At 41.1% G+C, this 17,526-nt stretch overlaps 1 protein-coding gene across 1 annotated transcript; it reads right to left on the bottom strand.

Annotated features, from left to right (window-relative positions):
• Positions 1-24: 24 nt before the first annotated feature.
• Positions 25-16,733, bottom strand: LOC127574243 (collagen triple helix repeat-containing protein 1-like). The gene is given in 8 exon segments (XM_052023072.1): positions 25-380; positions 1,987-2,203; positions 13,442-13,471; positions 13,473-13,513; positions 13,516-13,596; positions 13,599-13,643; positions 16,481-16,549; positions 16,552-16,733. Coding segments are annotated over 8 exon segments (693 nt in total). The 5' UTR covers positions 16,616-16,733; the 3' UTR covers positions 25-234.
• Between the last annotated feature and the right edge of the window lie 793 nt (positions 16,734-17,526).

The raw sequence follows: 17,526 nt of genomic DNA, 5'->3' as shown, positions 1-17,526 counted from the left end.
TCAATGATATTCCTTGGAAGTTCAGATACACGAGTACAATGGCATTAAATTTGATTTTTCCAGTTAATTGAGTGAATTTGATACTTAACTTTTATTGGGTAATTTGAAGTTGCCACTTTATAATTAGGAGTATACAAATGAAACAATTTTTTTTATGAAGTTGATTATTTTCCATCATATAATTTCTACAGGAGCAAGCTGGTTCTTGATAGCTTTGCTTCTGCAGAATAAAAACTATTTTGGCAACTCCTCAATAATCAGCCGTGATACTGAGTTCCAGCCAGTTGAAGCATCACCTTGTGGGTACCCATCTGAACACAACCCAATCCAGAGTGAAACATCCACAAGTCCAGCTGTGACTCCTTCACATAGTCCTTCCACTGATGAAAAAAGTAGATAGAAAATTATTAGAAAACTGCAAGCAACACAAATATTTTTTAAAATAGTAGTCTCTGCCCATTTTTCTTGTAAAAAGATCATTACATTATAAGCCATAACCGAAGTTATGGTGGCATGGTAGCGTAGCGGTTAGCGCGATGCTATCACAGCGCCAGTGATCGGGGTTCGAGTCCCGTCGCTGTCTGTAAGGAGTTTGTACGTTCTCCCGTGTCTGCATGGGTTTCCTCTGGGTGCTCCGGTTTCCTCCCACCTTCTAAAAAACGTACTGGTAGGTCAATTTGGGTTTAAAATGGGCAGCGCGGACTCGTTGGGCCGGAAGGGCCTGTTACTATGCTGTAAATAAAATTTAATTTAAAAATTTAAAATATATTTAAATTTTAAAAAGTTGTCCAAGTACATTTTGACATGATTCTTTTCCTCCTCATCGCCCCCATGCACAAGTGACAACTTTTTAAATTACATAATTGACTGGAAGAAAACAATTGAAAACTTTTCTGTTTAATGCTGAAAATAATGGAAGGTGATTCAAACTAAGGAAGACCATTGGAGTCAGGCAACTTGCCATTTTCCATGCACCAGTATGACAAAAGATGTCTGTATAAAATTTATCGGTGGGAGAATTATGTGCCTCAACCAAGCCTGATTTTAAACTTCCACATTAGACATTTTCTATCATGTCAATAGATATCGATCACATTTTAATAAGCAGGATCCGGAAATTCAGGAGTTAGAAATGTGGTCCTAGAAATTAAGCAGTTAGAAACCTGATGCAAGAAATTGAAGAGGATAATGTAAAATTTGTGAAATTGATTTGTCAGAGCTGGAGCCACCAGTCATTTCCTGAGAGGAAATGAGCTACAGTGAAGAAAAGGAATATCAGTACAGGATGGCAGCAGCCATAAGTCAAAGTAGAGGGATGATCAGGAAGGCGAATGGTAGTCAGTAGTATCCCACTTTTAACATGGAAACAGAAGCAGCACTTCTCAATTGTCAGGTAAAAATAAAATTATTGCCTGATTTGTTGGTTATAATGTCTAATAGTTCCTTTGGAGACCACTGGTTTGACTGCTGTGCATCTTAGAAAACTACAGCAAAGTTAAAGTCCAACTGATCTTAAGATTCTGATGGAAGGTCATTGGCCTGAAACTTTGACCCTGTTTCTCAACAGATGCATTTCCAGCATTTTGGGGTTTTTAGATTTCCAGCTTCTGCAGTATTTTTCTTCTGTAATTTTCAGGTGCAACTTGTAATACTACTTAGGCCTTTGATCTACATAGACTTTAAACCCAATGCTTGTTTTTGGGTGGCATTTTGAACATAACAGGCTGCTTTTAATATGGGAATGAATGCGCAATGGCATCAGGGATCCTTTGCTGCCTATTTTCACCTGAAAAGTTAACATTTAATAATTCAGTTTCAAGATATTTTCCTTCCTCCTTGCTCCAGGACCCAATGGGAAACCCAGCTGAAATCAGAGGAAATCTAGGATGTTCACCTTATAATGATTGGTGTGGGAGAAGTTTGCAGAAGTATAGCTTTACTAAAATAATAGTAGCTAGCAGACTTCAAGTATATTTCAGAACAAACCTGTAGATGTCCGATGTATATTGATGGTAGAGTTGAATTCAGGACTTCCTTGGTCAAGATAAATGATGGCTTCAATTGGCAATGGGCCACTGCACTCTGCTCCATTAAATGTAAAGTACCAGCGCTGACAGCAGGGAGTTTTGCATTTCAGGCGCAGGGAACCAATGAATAGTACTCTGAGAGCACTGTCGCTGCGTATCTTGGTGAATGTGCATTCCTGAAGAAAGACACAAATAGCCATAAAGTTAACAAGGTGGCAAAGTATGAGCTTTGACTTTGTAAATCATTTATTATTTAAGCTTGGCATACAAATAATTACATCTCTATTTTAAGGTAAAAATCATTCGTCGTCTCTAAAAGAAGTCATCTCTGAACAGTGGCACTTCCTTTAGTTAACTGTAATAAATGTAGTTTTGCATATTTCACACTTACAGTCAAGGGGGCTTTTTCATAAATAGGTGAGTCCTATCAGTAATATCAGCATACACATAGATGTAGAAATTTGGTCCTCATTTAAATAGTTGCATGTACTTCTAATGTAAGTATATTTTGCAAAGTACAATCTTTGCCTTTTCCTGCATGCCATGGTGGCTTTCATGCATAATTATTATAAACTCCCAAGAGTTAAAACGTCACTTTGGAATGCAGATCTTAAAATTAATTGCCTTCAGAATGAGATTGTTACTAAAATTGTCATCTTTTATTCGACTGCCTCTGCTGAATTCAATGCTTGACTGAAAGATTTAGAAAAGAGTTTGATGTTGCATAGCAATTTAATAGGTTAAAGTTAGCAAATTTAGTCTCCTGTTTCACCAGAATTTCAGAGCATAAAGCACATATGAGCTGGATTATCAACATCAAAAATATGATAATGTAAATAAGTGAGGCCTAACCTCCACAACATCAACATCCTGAGAGCCACCACTGACCATAAATCCAGCCAGGCCAGCCATGCAAATACTGTGGCTACAAGAGTAGGTCAGAGGCTGGAAATCCTGTGGTAAGTGACTCACCTCCTGAATCCTTGGCCTCTCCACAAGACATGAGTTGGGAGTATAATGGAATACTCTTAATTTACTTTTAGTAAGTGTAGATCCAACAAAACTCAATAAGCTCCATATCTCCCAGAACAAAGCAGCCTGGTTGAATCATATCCCATGCACACACCACCTTAGCCACTCACTCCCTTCACCACCAAGGCTGCAATGTACCATCAACAAGATTCACTGCAGTTGCTCACCTACTGCAATGGCACTTCCCAAACCCATGACCACAACCACCAAGAAGTACAAGAACATCAGGTGCATGGGAACACTACCATTTAGGGAACACGGTCGTTTGAAAGTCAGCATGTTTGCAGAAGTTATAGGTTAAGTCTCAAAGTTGCAATTTTACCAATTTAAGCTGATGAAAATTTCACTGACCAACAATGCACATTTGGAGAATTGCCTTGGATATTTTAAAAGGAGAAAGGAATAAACTGAACCCAAGAAGGTTCGATGAGAAATAGACTGAGGACGCTATTGCAGGAATAGATTTTAATGAGACCTTGATGGAAGAGAAAAAGATAACAAGATAGATGGTCATGTCAAGGAGAAAGCTGGAAATGGATCCGGACTGGAATGAGGGTTGAGACAAAAGCTGGAGAGATGCCTGGAGATTGGACCCATGAGAACCCTGGATCATATCATAGCTCCTGCTGGGTCAAATAGCACTCATTGAGAAGGTGGGCAGGGCACTAATCACCTCAGTATATTTGGCATTTTCCCTTAGTCAGAAGCACATTTCATGTACCCATAAGAGCTGCACTTAATAAGACTCAGACTGTAACCTCAACAGTGGGAGGGGGAATGGATCCTGGGAGACAAGGGCTATTCTCTACCTCCCCAGTTCTGACAGCTGTTTGCAGAACCATGCAAGCACCAAAAACATCAGGGAAAGTGAATTTGATGGATTCATTTGCTTGTGTCAGTCTTCACTTTAATTGTGTGTTGTATATTGCACAACCTCATTATGCCAAGGGAATAACAGTATGCAAATGCAGAGCCTGAGGGTGCAAGAGGACCAGGCAGAAGAGGTAGTCATAGCAGAGCACCATCAGCCTTATTTTGCAGTGGATCAGAGGAGGGGAGCTTTGACTGAATGGATGATAAAGGGCTCCCAGATGGAGAGAAAGTCCCTAAGCAGCCAGTAATGGTGTAGTCCCCACCATGGTCAAAGTGACCCTCTCTATTTTTCACCAGTACCAGCTGAGGTAGCCCTGATCTCACATTATACTTCCTCACATCCTGCTCTGCAGGACCACCAGCACACGTATAGCACAATGATTCTTTGACCAATGATATGGTAATTTCTGGTGTGGGACCTAGTTAAATAACAGTGACAAAATATGCTTTCCCTGTATCAGCTCAGCTCTGCAGGAGTAGACACTGGTCACTTTGGACCCCTTTGGACCACTGCTCCACATCGTTAGTGGCTACTCTGCATGGTAGGTGCAGGAGATGAGAGTGATGCACAGAGTAAGACAATGATCAGATTGTCATTCAGTGGGTGTGGAGATGCACTGAGTAATTCAGCAACGAATAGTCCCTCACAAGGCTCCAAGTGAGGATCACGGTAAATCATTTCCATGACACACTTTCCTGCACAAGCCAGCATTTCTCACTTGTGCTCAGATAATCCTGTCCCTTGCAATCCCTTACATGATGAGGGATGGGAGTCAAGGGTGTTGCTAGACAAGGGACAATGAAACAGATGTGCCATTTCAGTATGTGACCTTCCTCAGTTTTCTCTGCCTCTGGAAGGAATTCCTCCCCTAGAGGTGGCACTTCTAAGCAAAACAAGCAGGGATATGAATCACAAGACAGTAATCAAGCTCGCACTGGTGGGTAGAGGCACTCTACCAACAATTGCGAGACCAACATAGATCTGAATCCCCATATGCCATACCTCAGCCCCTATAGGAGGGCAATCTGCTCACATGTGGCGTCTTCCTGTTCACCCAAGAGATCACTCTGCTGATGAGGCAGCATTTCTTTCCTCCTGGAGAATAGCAAGGTGCTCCTGAGTAGCAACCCTGTGTCCAATGTCCACAGACAACAAGCAATCTGCTTACAAATGGCATCTTACTGTTCAACTGGAACATCAGGATGTTCCACGATGACACATCTCTGTTCTTTTATAGCTTCAATTCGCTCCCATGTGGCAGAGACCAAGGCTCCAGCAGGATCAGTGTGATACAGCAGAAAGGCAAGAAAGACCTTGTGGGGCCTCAGTCTGTTTCTCCACAGCAGCTGTCAACTGCGTTGGTAGGCAATGTGTCAGAGGACTGTCAATGAGCCCTTTTAAAGTGTGCATCATCTCCAGGTGTCCCATCTCTGTGATGGTATGATTATACATTTGACCAATCAGGCCTGACAATGCGGGCATCCTCTCAGTGTGCACCTGCATCAGCCTTGTCATGCAGACATCCCATCTGTGGCCCTCTGGAGCAGAGCTGATCCATTGAGCCCATCCCCACCTCTGATGGTGCCAAACTGCAGCCCACTAGTGCCCAGTTTATCTCCCTGTAACACATGTCTCTTTATTCCTAATCTGCTCATCCCTTGTGCTACCAGTCTCTGAGGCAGTGCCATAGGGTGTTAGGTCAATGGCAAACTGTACTCTTCATCATAATCATCAGCCTCCTCCTTCATTCTTTTCAGTGTCTCCTGAGAGTAATGATGATTTGGAAAGGGTGAAACAGGCAACCTCCGCACACATACAAAGGCAAAAAAACAGAACTAGTTGCTTTGCAAGCTGAACTTTATGGTGATGCAGAGGCACAGATGGAAGTGAGAGTGTCAACTGTTTGATCAAATCACAGTGAAGGTATTAAGCACAATAGAAGACCGTGGAATAAACCTACTCTTGAGGTAGAGTTTGGTGGCCTATTGGCCTATCAGTTGCAATATTGTCTCCACCTGCTTGGTGACACACTTTCTAGGTGAAGGTCCTCTCAGTGGTGGGTAGCCTTCCCCTAATCCTGGCAGTGAGGAGATGAAGGTCATTCATAATGTCCCAAATCCTGTACTCAATGCCCTGACCGGCACTATTCCTCCTATGTGTGCCTGCTGCTCATCTGCCATGGGGAGTGTGCCCTTTTACAAACAATGCCCTTCTGTCATTGATGCACAGCAAAATACTCTCGCTGTGATCAACTGGTAAGCTCCACTCAGCAACCATGCAGTTTTCATGCCAGACCACTCCAATAATATTCCCCAGACCTCTACTCTCCCTTCAGGATCCCCACACAGCAGAAGTTAAGGCTAGTAGTGATGTATTTCAGGGTAACTTACATAAACATTCAAGGGAAAAAGTAAGATTGGATTCTATTTATTAATATCAAGTTTTAGCCACAAGGTGGCACAATGATAAGCAATGTAAAGTATACCTCAGCCCGTTGTACGTGGATGCAGTAAACTGATGCTCACCTCAGTGAATGTCTCGTCATTAAATGCTGGTATGTGTTCTGCCCACATCCCACGAATGAGCAAAAATAGAGAAAGCAAACTGCCCTTCCCATCATAGTTCCAATCTTCGGTGCTCTTTTGATACACAACCAAGTCAGTACTCCAAACGACATTTATATATCCAAAGAACAAAATCATGAAAAAATCAACTGATCACATTTGTGCATGCTCCCAGTCTTGGCTTCCTTGTGCCTTTTCTATTAGCTTGCCACTTTTCTAGTTCTGATGATGGGTATTTGAAATGTCGACTCTGTTTCTTGAAGGAGTGTGAAGTATGTGAGGGGTAATGAATTATATGAAAGTTAAGTATGTGTCTTGATTGATGAAGGCTGCGGAGGTTTACGAGGTGATGTGGTAGATTGAGCATGGTCTGAAACTAGTGGTGCATTTGATAAGATGTGGCATTTAAGGATGCATTCATTGACTTTGATCTCACTGTGTGATTCACTTGCACTACAACAAGATCCTGGCATTGACTTTGTTTGCTACCTGCTCTCAGAAAGTTGGAATGAGTATGGGAGAGTGGGTCTCTTGTCACAAGATCACAAGACAAAGGAGCAGAAGTAGGCCATTTGGCCCATCGAGTCTGCTCCAAGGAAAAGGGAAAAAAGAAACAGAAATGAGAAATTGGGAGGGGGGCAGGTGAAAAAAACTATTCTAACCCCAATTTCCAGCCTTATCCCCATATCCCTTGATACCCCGACTATTTAGATATCTATCTATCTCTTCCTTAAACACCTCTAATGATCTGGCCTCCACTGCTGTACCTGGCAAGGAATTCCACAAATTCACCACCCTCTGGCTAAAGAAATTTCTCCTCATCCTTGTTTTAAACCTATACCCTCTAGTTCTAAGATTGTGCCCTCTGGTCCTGGACTCACCCACCAAGGGAAACAGCCTAGCCACATCTGTTCTGTCCAGTCCTTTCAACATTTTAAATGTCTCTATGAGGTCCCCTCTCATTCTTCTGTACTCCAGTGAGTACAGTCCAAGAGCCAACAAATGCTCATCATATGTAAGCCCTTTCATTCTGGGAATCATCCTTGTAAATCTCCTCTGAACCCTATCCAACATCAGCACATCTTTCCTAAGATATGGGGGCCAAAACTGCGCACAGTATTCCAAATGAGGCCTCACTAGTGCCCCATAGAGCCTCATCAACACTTCCTTACTTTTATACACTATACCTCTAGGAAATGAATGCCAACATAGCATTCGCTTTCTTTACCACCAATCCAACCTGGTGGTTAACCTTTAAGGTATCCTGCACGAGTATCCCCAAGTCCCTTTGTACTTCTGTACTTTGGATTTTCTCTCCATCTAGATAATAATCTGCCCGTTTATTTCTGTTTCCAAAGTGTACAACTGCACATTTCTCAACTTTGAATCTCATCTGCCATTTCCTTGCCCATTCTCCTAAACTATCTAGGTTTCTCTGCAACCTTCCAGTCTCCTCAATACTCCCTACTCCTCCACCTATCTTGGTGTCATCCGCAAACTTAGCCACAAAACCATTTACTCCATCATCCAAATTGTTAATGTACAAAGTAAAAAGAAGCGGCCCCAATACCGACCCTGCAGAACACCACTAGTAACCGGTAGCCAACCAGAACAAGATCCATTTATTCCCCAACCAGCCAATGCTCCACCCATTCTGTTATCCTACCTGTAATTCCATGACCTCTCATCTTATTAATCAGTCTCTTATGCGACATCTTGTCGAAGGCCCTTTGAAAGTCTAAATAAACAACATCTACTGCCTCTCCCTTATCCACCCTACCTGTGATTTCTTCAAAAAAACTCCAATAGGTTGGTCAGGCAGGATCTTCCTTCACAAAACCATGTTGGCTAGGACCTATCTTGCCTTGCACCTCTAGGTATTCCATAACCGCATCCTTGAGGATCCATTCCAATAACTTTCCCACCACTGACGTCAGACTAATAGGTCTGTAATTTCCTTTCTGCTGCATCCCACCCTTCTTATACAGTGGAACTACATTTGCGACCCTCCAGTCCTCAGGAACCATGCCGGAGTCTATCGATTCCTGGAAAATTATCACCAGTGCCTCAGTTATCTCTAAAGCCATCTCCTTCAGAACCCGGGGATGCACCTCATCCGGTCCAGGAGACTTATCAGTCTTTAGGCCATTTAGTTTTCCTAGCACCTTCTCTCTAGTAATCTTAACTGAACTCAGTTCCATTCCGAGAGACCCCCTGACTAACCGGTATATTGCTGATGTCCTCCACAGTGAAGACCGATGCAAAATACTCATTTAGTTCTTCTGCCATCTCTTTATCATCCATTATAATCTCTCCCGCACCATTATCAATTGGTCCTATATCAACCTGTGTCTGTCTTTTATTCCTTATATATTTAAAAAAACTCTTAGTATCCTTTCGAATGTTATCTGCCAACTTCCTTTCATAATTTATCTCTTAAAGGGAAGCTGATCATTGACCCCAACCATGGCTGAAAGTTATTGTGCAGGTGAAGAACAATGAACAGAAGGATGATGTAATGCATAAGAGAATCGGCCCTTGACCTGGATATTGACCTGGAATTTCTAGATAATAAGGAGGATACCATAAGAGCACCCTGCCTGCTCGGGATCCTGAGAGCCTAGGAAGCCTCCAAATCCAAGGTTGAATGGAATTGGAAAGAGGAGACCAGAGGAGTGAATGCAAGGAGTGACCGCCCCACAATCTGGTCCTGGTGCAGAATGAAGTTTATTGATTTCAGACTTGGTTAAGGTCAGTTAACATCTACCATCAGCTGCACAGCTACACCCGTGCACTACTCCATGCACCATCGCTCCATCATAAGCCAACTCTTAGCCACCAACACATAAACACATGTTTACCATTACTCCAACATTCACATACACGTTGAATATTTTGCACAGATTTCCCGCTATTCAACCATGGCAAGACACATCATACAGATGTACTGCAACACACTCAGCAGTGGAAGATGGAAAACAATGGCTAAGTACAGTAGCAGATAGTTCCTAATCTAATGCACAGACTTCACTTGCTTTGAAGGGAAAATGCTTGAATCATTGACTCTATTGTCCCAGAGATCACAAACAGCTGAAGACTGGGGAACACTGAAAATAACAGTGTGTACGTATCGAATGAGCTTTCGTACATCCCACTATCCCCAATCTCACAGTTCGTTTATCAAATGATTTGAAAGTATTCAAACTACTGCTCGATCCTTATCATTTTACTTTCCTCATCTCAAGTCCTCAAGAAATCCTATTTAACCAGGCTGATGCCCATTCCCTGCTGATGACCCTCAAGAGTCAGAATAAGAAGGTACTATTACACACCTTCTAACGCACGCAGGAACCAGGTCAGATCCTGGTAATTCATGGAAATAGAGAGGAATTATGGACAGGGTCTGCATGTGGTGAGACCCCAGGCCCTGGATGGTTGCAGCCAGGTCAGGGAGAACTTGTATCCATCATGGTGTTTTGTATTTCCACAATTTTGCCTCTTTCCAGCCATTCATGACTCCATAGATATTGATGAGGATGTGGGGAGAATAAGATAAAATGGGTTTAATGTAGGGTTAGTGTAAGTGGGTGGTTGATGGTCAGTGTAGAGTCATTGGGCTGAGGGGTCTGGTTCTGTGTTATATGACTATGATTAACATTTTTATTGCTTTGACAGTCTTAATTCTGAGACAAGGCAAAATCAGTAATTTATGACCATTAGTTGAAGATATTCAATACTTGTTTAGATGTATGGTTGCCATTAAGATCCAACATTGCTTCTATGTGTGCAATGGCAGTGGTGTGATTCTAGATTTCTGCAGTTAAAATCCGTAAATATTAAATTTCAAATAGGAAAAGTGTGAAATTAAAAAGCACCAAAGCTTGGAAAATGTTATTCAAAATGACAAATTTATGGTAGAGAAACAGTTATCAGAGCAATAGAAATGTTAAGCAACATGGTGAAAACACTAGATACAATATAAAGGAAATCATAGTGCTCTTGTCAAACCATTACTTTAATAATGTGACCAATTTTAATTATTAAGAGATTAAGTAGTGTGTTAGGGATTTGTGGTAGGGCACAAAAAGGCCACAAAGCTGATTTCAATCTTAAAAATCTTATTTATGAGAAAGAGAGTAGAAATTGGAGCTCTTTAGAGTATGCCTGAGAAATATACAGGACTGTAAACATTAAAACTGTGACCTGTAGCTCAGTGAGTGGCAATCTCACCTCAGCATTAGAAGGTCCCATTTCAGCACAGATATCCAGGGTGATTTTTCAATGTACTACTGAGTGTAGTATTGCCAAATGTCCTGTCTTTTGGATAAGATGCTAAAACTATGGCCTTGTCTGCCTTCTCTGTGAATGTCAAAAAATATCATGGCATTCTTTTGCAGAAGATTAAGAGAGTTCTCCCTGGAATCTTGGCCAATATTAATCCAAGAATCAACTTCATCAAAACAAACCAGATATACAGTATTCCTTATTTTCTTCTGACATAGAAGGAAGCCATTTCAGGCCGTTGCATCTATGCTAGTCACAGAGCATCTGGCATTTATCACATCCATGTTTGATGGGCTTAGCATATCTCTTATTTTATCGTAGCCACGATTACACTTCAAGAGTTCAATATTTTTGGGATGTTCTGAGGACAGGAAAGACTTATAATCAGTCAAACCATGAAAGCAGAAAAAAAGAGTCAGAATTTTTAAAAGGAAATTGGAGATTATTATCAGGAGGTTTTCCAAAGACAGGTCAGGCATGAAATAGTCTCCCAGATAACACAATGGGAAAAACAGATGTGTATCGCAGTGAAGGAAATGAAGTGTCTTTTTTTCTGGCTTGAAATGGAATCAATGTCCTCCTTCATCTCTGGTTTTTCTTGTCTCTATTAAACAGACAAAGCAAGAGATGGAATAAAGCATGTGTTCCCCATAAAGCCAGAACTAAATTGATTAAATATTAATTTATTTGATACCATTTTGAACTAGAATGGTACCTTCTGCAAAAAAAAAACTGATCTAGCTTTGTGATTTGGAGAACTTGCCTTAAACAGTTGAATTATGGGTACATGCTTGGATATAAAAATTCTCTGCAGATCAAAAATGGTAATTATAATGAGATTAAAGAATTATTTAGCCTGTCCAAAGTCACAATGATGCAGTGATTATATAGGTTAGACATTATACAGATAATAATTCCAAAAACAATTTAAAAATTATATGTGAAGAAAATTTGAGGTAAGAAAATAACCGGAAAAAACTGAAAGCACAGGGCAAGAACAACAAGTGATAGAAAAGGAAATGGGGTGAATTTGAATCAATTTAAGATATAAAACTGAGTAAAATGATGAGAAATAAGAGGTAATATTAAAATAGAGGAAAAAGAGGCAAAGAAAAAATGTGGGAAACAAATTAAAAGAAAAGGAAGAATGGGAGAACACTGTTAATTTGTGAAATGTTGGATTTATTCTTGATAAGTTATTGGACCAAAATTCATGGACAACAATGAACTGCCTGTAGTCACCACTGACTTCTAAATGAAGTTACCTGTAGGAATGGAGAGCCAGTGGATATCTTGTAGTATGGCCCTTCATGGTGATGGAGCCTTCTGCACTGGTATCAGACCACTTGGGTGGAGGGGCCAAATGAGCCCCACCCACAAAAAAGCTCAAAGCTCTTTGACAGCTGGCAAAGCCAAACCCTTTAACCTAACTGGAACTGTCATAGCTGTCTATTACTGTAAATGTTCCTGATATCCTAAAATCATTCAGTAAATATTAATGTATTTTAAAAATTGTGATTTTGTTTTAAATATGAATATTAAAAATACTAAAATACTTAAAATAAACATTTCAAAACACAAGCAATTTTTGAATACTTACCCTGATCCCTGGAAGTTGCTCTCCCCCCATTCAAATAAATGGGGAAGCATCCCCATTCTAACCAATAAGGAATCATTGCAACTTCATGCTCCCATCCATTGTAGCACAATTGACAAATCGGCAGCAAATTGCTATCCACACTTTCTGGACTTCTGCACATGCACAGTTGCTGGACAATAACATGGGGGAAATGTCAGCAGTTACACAGTGAAAATGCCAACATTTTTCTACAAACTTTAACCAATGAGCCAATTATAAGGTAATATAGTGACAAAAAAGTGCCTCAAAACTATGCACAGTGGTACTTCCAAAAGAACATGACACTTGCTGGAAGAAATAAGGTCAACATCCATTAGTTCTCCTTCTATCATCCTGGTTAGTGGAACAAATTTGAATGACAGTGATATTGCTAACCAATCAATCACTATCAATTACTCCATAACAGATCTATCAGTGGCACAATGAAAACAAATGGGGTGGACAGCTTTAGGAATTAAGGGTTCAAAATTCACTTTTTCCTCCCACCAAATCACATTTACAGTGCCATATCTTCAATTGCTCATATACAGTATTGCAAAAGGAGTCAATTTTTTTCTGATTGTTGAAACCCGCCAGCATTGTAAATATTATTGTGTTCTGTCACTAACAAAAATGTGGCTGGCAAAATGTGTACAAAAAATATTGTTAGCACGGGTAAAACCTTTAAAAACTGGTGGGAACAAGTCACTGCTTTCTAGAGTGATAATCCAGTACCCTGTGGTTCCTTTTCTGGGGCTTCAAGGTTGGAATGTCATGCCTGGATCATAAAGCACTTCCCCAAGTAGATCCCTAAGATGTTAATGGTTGTGGTGAGATTAACTAAGGTTGTAAATTCAACAATGAACTTCAATGCAGAGCTTCATAGCAAGAAGATAACTTCTGTTGTGGTCTTGGGGAGCCTTAGAACAATTAGAATTCACGGTGTGCATCTCCTTCAGTACAATCTGCTGATCTTTTTGCATTAATTATGATTCAGGAAAATAGGGTTCGTGCTTTAATCACATAATACCAACTTACTTACCGCAACTTTCCCGAGGTCAATGCCATAGTTTGAGTGCTTTCCAGGCGCATTGCTTGTAATTGATTCTCCAGGCTCCTCCAGGCGCTCTTGCAGGCACTCACCTTTCTCTCCCTTGATTCCATCACGTCCTGGGATTCCTGGGGTTCCTGGGATGCATTCATTCCAGGATTACCCTCCCGGCCAGGAACACCTGGTGACCCCGCATGCACAGCCCATTATCTGCATATGAAGAGAGAACAGATTATCATTTATAATCAACTATTGCTGTCCAAAGGATCAGAATGATCTATTAAATTGGCGCAATGGATCACAAGCATGTTACTTTTTATGATTTACTCCACATAAAATAGTTGGTATCAGTACAAAATAAATTGTTGGCAACCAGAGAACGCTGGAAATACTCAACAGATCAGACAGCATCTGAGAGAGAAACAGAGTTACATTTCATGTCGATGAATATACATCAGGACCCAAAAGTGTGTTTTATTCAGGTCAATGCAGAAGAAATTGGTGTGGAAGGGGTGTGATGGCCTCTGGGTGGTGAGTGACACAGGAAGTAGTTGTCAATGGCCTTGTCATTGGTCTGAATCTGTGAAAGATAGAGCACATGAGAGGGCAATGCTGAGAGGCTGCTTGTGAAAATGAACAGTTATAAGGAAGAAGAGGTTTAAGCAATTCAGTAATTCAGAGGAGAAAGAGAAAGGTGTGCTGAGAGTGATACTCAAAATGTAGAGGATTAGTAATGTTATTGCAGTGCCATTTGATGCCCGAAGGAGAACAAGAGAACAATATTTCAAGGAGCTTAGGTGAGGTGGTAGATTATAGGATTGCTCTGTAAAGGGGCCGGCTACTGCTATCCATGAACAGTCAAGCCCAAAATACCAGCATAATAGTTCACAACAAAGTTATGTGGGAAATTGTAGAGAGTGATGGTGAGTAATAAAATTGTGGGAGCCAGTCCTAAGAGGGTACTAGTCACTAGGTGAATGATAGGAAAATAATTTGCAGCTTAGTCCTCAGTGGATCAGTGAGGAAGGAGGATGGGAAGTGTGGCTATAGATGGTTCACAATAGTTGCTCTGGTTATCATTTGGAGATGTCCATCACTGAGTGCTGCTTTATCGACTTACAGGTAGTGAAGAAGAAGGGACTGAGTGGGAACAGGACAATATGTAAGTGATGAGTTCTAGTCCAACATTCACATACAAGTGAACATAGTGGAATTCAGATTAAATTGCAACGGCAAAGATTACACAAGGCAGCTTCTAGTCATGGACAGGGAGCAGCAAGGCAGGGGATGGCATGAGAGAACCTGATGAAAGTGGAACTAAGGGCAGGAGCAGTGGAAAGGATGCCATGGGCAAACTGTAGTCTAGGAATTCAGGAAAGGAGATTAGCAGCTTGATAGAACCTGTGATTTTTTTTAAAATTAGGTAATTCCTGGAACAGGTTGTGAAACTTGTTTCCGAGGTAATACGTTGATAGGCAGATGGAAGGCAAGAAAGATTAAATGATAAGCAAAAGGTTAATGCAAAGCAAATGGGACATGGTCCATGACCAGATGTTTCCCATCTTGGCAGTCTGTGATGGCTTGTTGAAACTCTTCACATGCAATGATTCATCAGCAATTAAACATTATGTTCTGGAAAGAAGTACAGGGCTTCCAACTCCATTCTTTTTCAGAACAGTTTTATAATTGCTTAAATCAGAGTTGTTCTACTAGTTGCCTACATGGTGTTTTGTTCTTCCGTGTAACATGCTAACTAATTTAGGTCACCGTAAAACAGTTACTCCATTTCTCTTCCCCAGATGGGTTCTCCAGTATTTTCAGCTAATATTTTATATTTCCACCTTCTGCAGTTTTTTATTCATTTTTCACAACAATACTTGCAAGTCTCAAGAAAAAGTCATACTTATAAAAAGTCATCAAGACTCTTACAAATTTCTATAGATGCACAGTGGGGAGCATTCTGACTGGTTGCATCACAGCCTGGTATGGAACCTCCAGTGCACAGGATCGCAAGAGGCTGCTGAGAGTTGTATACTCAGCCAGCTCCATCATGGGCACAACCCTCCCCACCGAGGACATCTTCAAGAGGTGGTGCCTCAAGAGGCGGCATCCATCACTAGGACCCTCACCATCCAGGACATGTCCTCTTCTCGTTACTACATCAGGGAGGAGGTACAGGAGCCTGAAGACCCACACTCAATGATTCAGAAACAGCTTCTTCCCCTCCACCATCAGATTTCTGAATGGTCCATGGACCATGAATACTACCTCATTATTCCTTTCTTTTTGCAATATTTATTTCTTTGTAATTTATAGTAATTTTATGGCTTTGCACTGTGCTGCTGCTGCAAAACAACAAATTCATCGCATGTAAGTCAGAGATAATAAATCTGTTTCAATTAACTGTTTGCTCAGAACTCAAGGAAACTGTGATGGGAAAGGTCTTGATTTGTAACATTTTTGTTACTTAGGTTTACAATCCAAATTAAATATTCTCAGCCTTCTAAATCCCCTATGATCTGTACTCCCAAAGCACATCCTAGACACAAGTGAGTTACTTCTCAGTGCCAGAGGGAATGTTCGAACTTCTACTCAATAAACATTTATGAACAAAATACTTCCCATAAATTAGGTAAGCAAATGAGAATTAACAGAAGGATTGGTGAAGCAACTGTCCTAGTAACATTCTCGTTTGAAAACTTAAAAAACTGCTTATTTTATATGAAGGACTTTCAACTTTTCAAAGGCCTGAGAATTTTATAAAGCTGTTCACTGCTGTCTAAAACTACATTCTCCTTCACTTCTTCCCTTGCCCCACAAAGGAAGTCCAGTCCCTCAGTTGTGAATAACAAGGGAAAGAATGTTACAGTACATTCATGTCTAAACTATTCCCCACTGTTCACCATGTTTGTGCAGGAGGTGGATGGTCAACGGGATTCACCGACGTCCTCAGTGCAATTGCTTCCCCAGATTAAAACTCTAAAACAAAACAGAGCGTTCATAACCATTCCTCCCAACACAGTAAGGGCAAAATGCAAGACAGAAATTTTACCCTCTCCATGAGCTCCTCATCTCGCTGACGCGAGCCCTTTTCTTGCCTGATTCGGCGCCAAATAAAGGTAGAACGAGCCAGGTGAAGAGCAGCAGCCGAGCTAGTGAGCCCATGTTGGAAGAACGAGTATTAAAACCGGGCTGTAAAATCGGGCAGGGAATTCGCTCAGAGCCCCCCAAATCAAACCACTGGCTTTCAGGAATGCCTCAGCTGAACAGTGACTCACTTCTGTGTGTGCTGCACTTCACAGCACACGCAGAGTGGGAATGATTTCGAGCTTCAGAACTACAGATTAAATCTTTGTTGGGAAATTTAAATTTCTTGTTGGAATGAAAATAAAGACCCGTTGTAAAAACAAGTTTGTGGCTGGCAGTGTCTGGCCAGGATACAGATTGTACGTTATGAACCGCCGCTCGTTTTTGGGAACAAAGACCGATTTGTCCTCCCACACTGCTCCAAAGTGAGTGCAGTTTTCAAGATGGATATTATAAACGTGGCATACCTCAGATTTAGACAGAATACAACCCGCAAATGGTAGATGCACAAGTAGAACGATTGCAAAGTACCAGAGCTCCTCTTCGAATTACAGTGCGCGTTAACAAGTATTCATCTTTGTTAGCAGATCATTATAATCAGTTGGTTGATACCTTTGTCCCCCCTTTTGGTAGGAGGATTGATAATGTTACTTTTAGGCAATCGTGTTAGCTGTAGCAGGCTTAAAACCTTTGTGCAGGAAGGTGGGCTGGGATGGGGGAACTGAACAAGGCCATTAAATACTCAGAACCTGTTTCACCAGGGCTTAATCATAGAAATTCATGGAATGAGAGGATATTCGGCCATCACGTGCACCCAGTCAAAAAAAACAAAAAAACTTTGATTGATCTTCACACCTCCTGGTCCACAGCCCTGCTGGTTGTTGGCTCTTCATGTGTTCATCCAGGTGAGGTTTAATGTGGTGAGGGTTTCTACCTCAACTATCCTTCAGAAAGTGAGCTCCATACCTCACCACTCATTGAGTGACAAT

The sequence above is a fragment of the Pristis pectinata genome, chromosome 9 (assembly GCF_009764475.1).
Source record: "Pristis pectinata isolate sPriPec2 chromosome 9, sPriPec2.1.pri, whole genome shotgun sequence".
In the NCBI taxonomy this organism is placed as follows: domain Eukaryota; kingdom Metazoa; phylum Chordata; class Chondrichthyes; order Rhinopristiformes; family Pristidae; genus Pristis; species Pristis pectinata.
The sequence above is the reverse complement of the archived record's forward strand: the minus strand, read 5'-3'. Positions and strand labels throughout refer to the sequence as shown.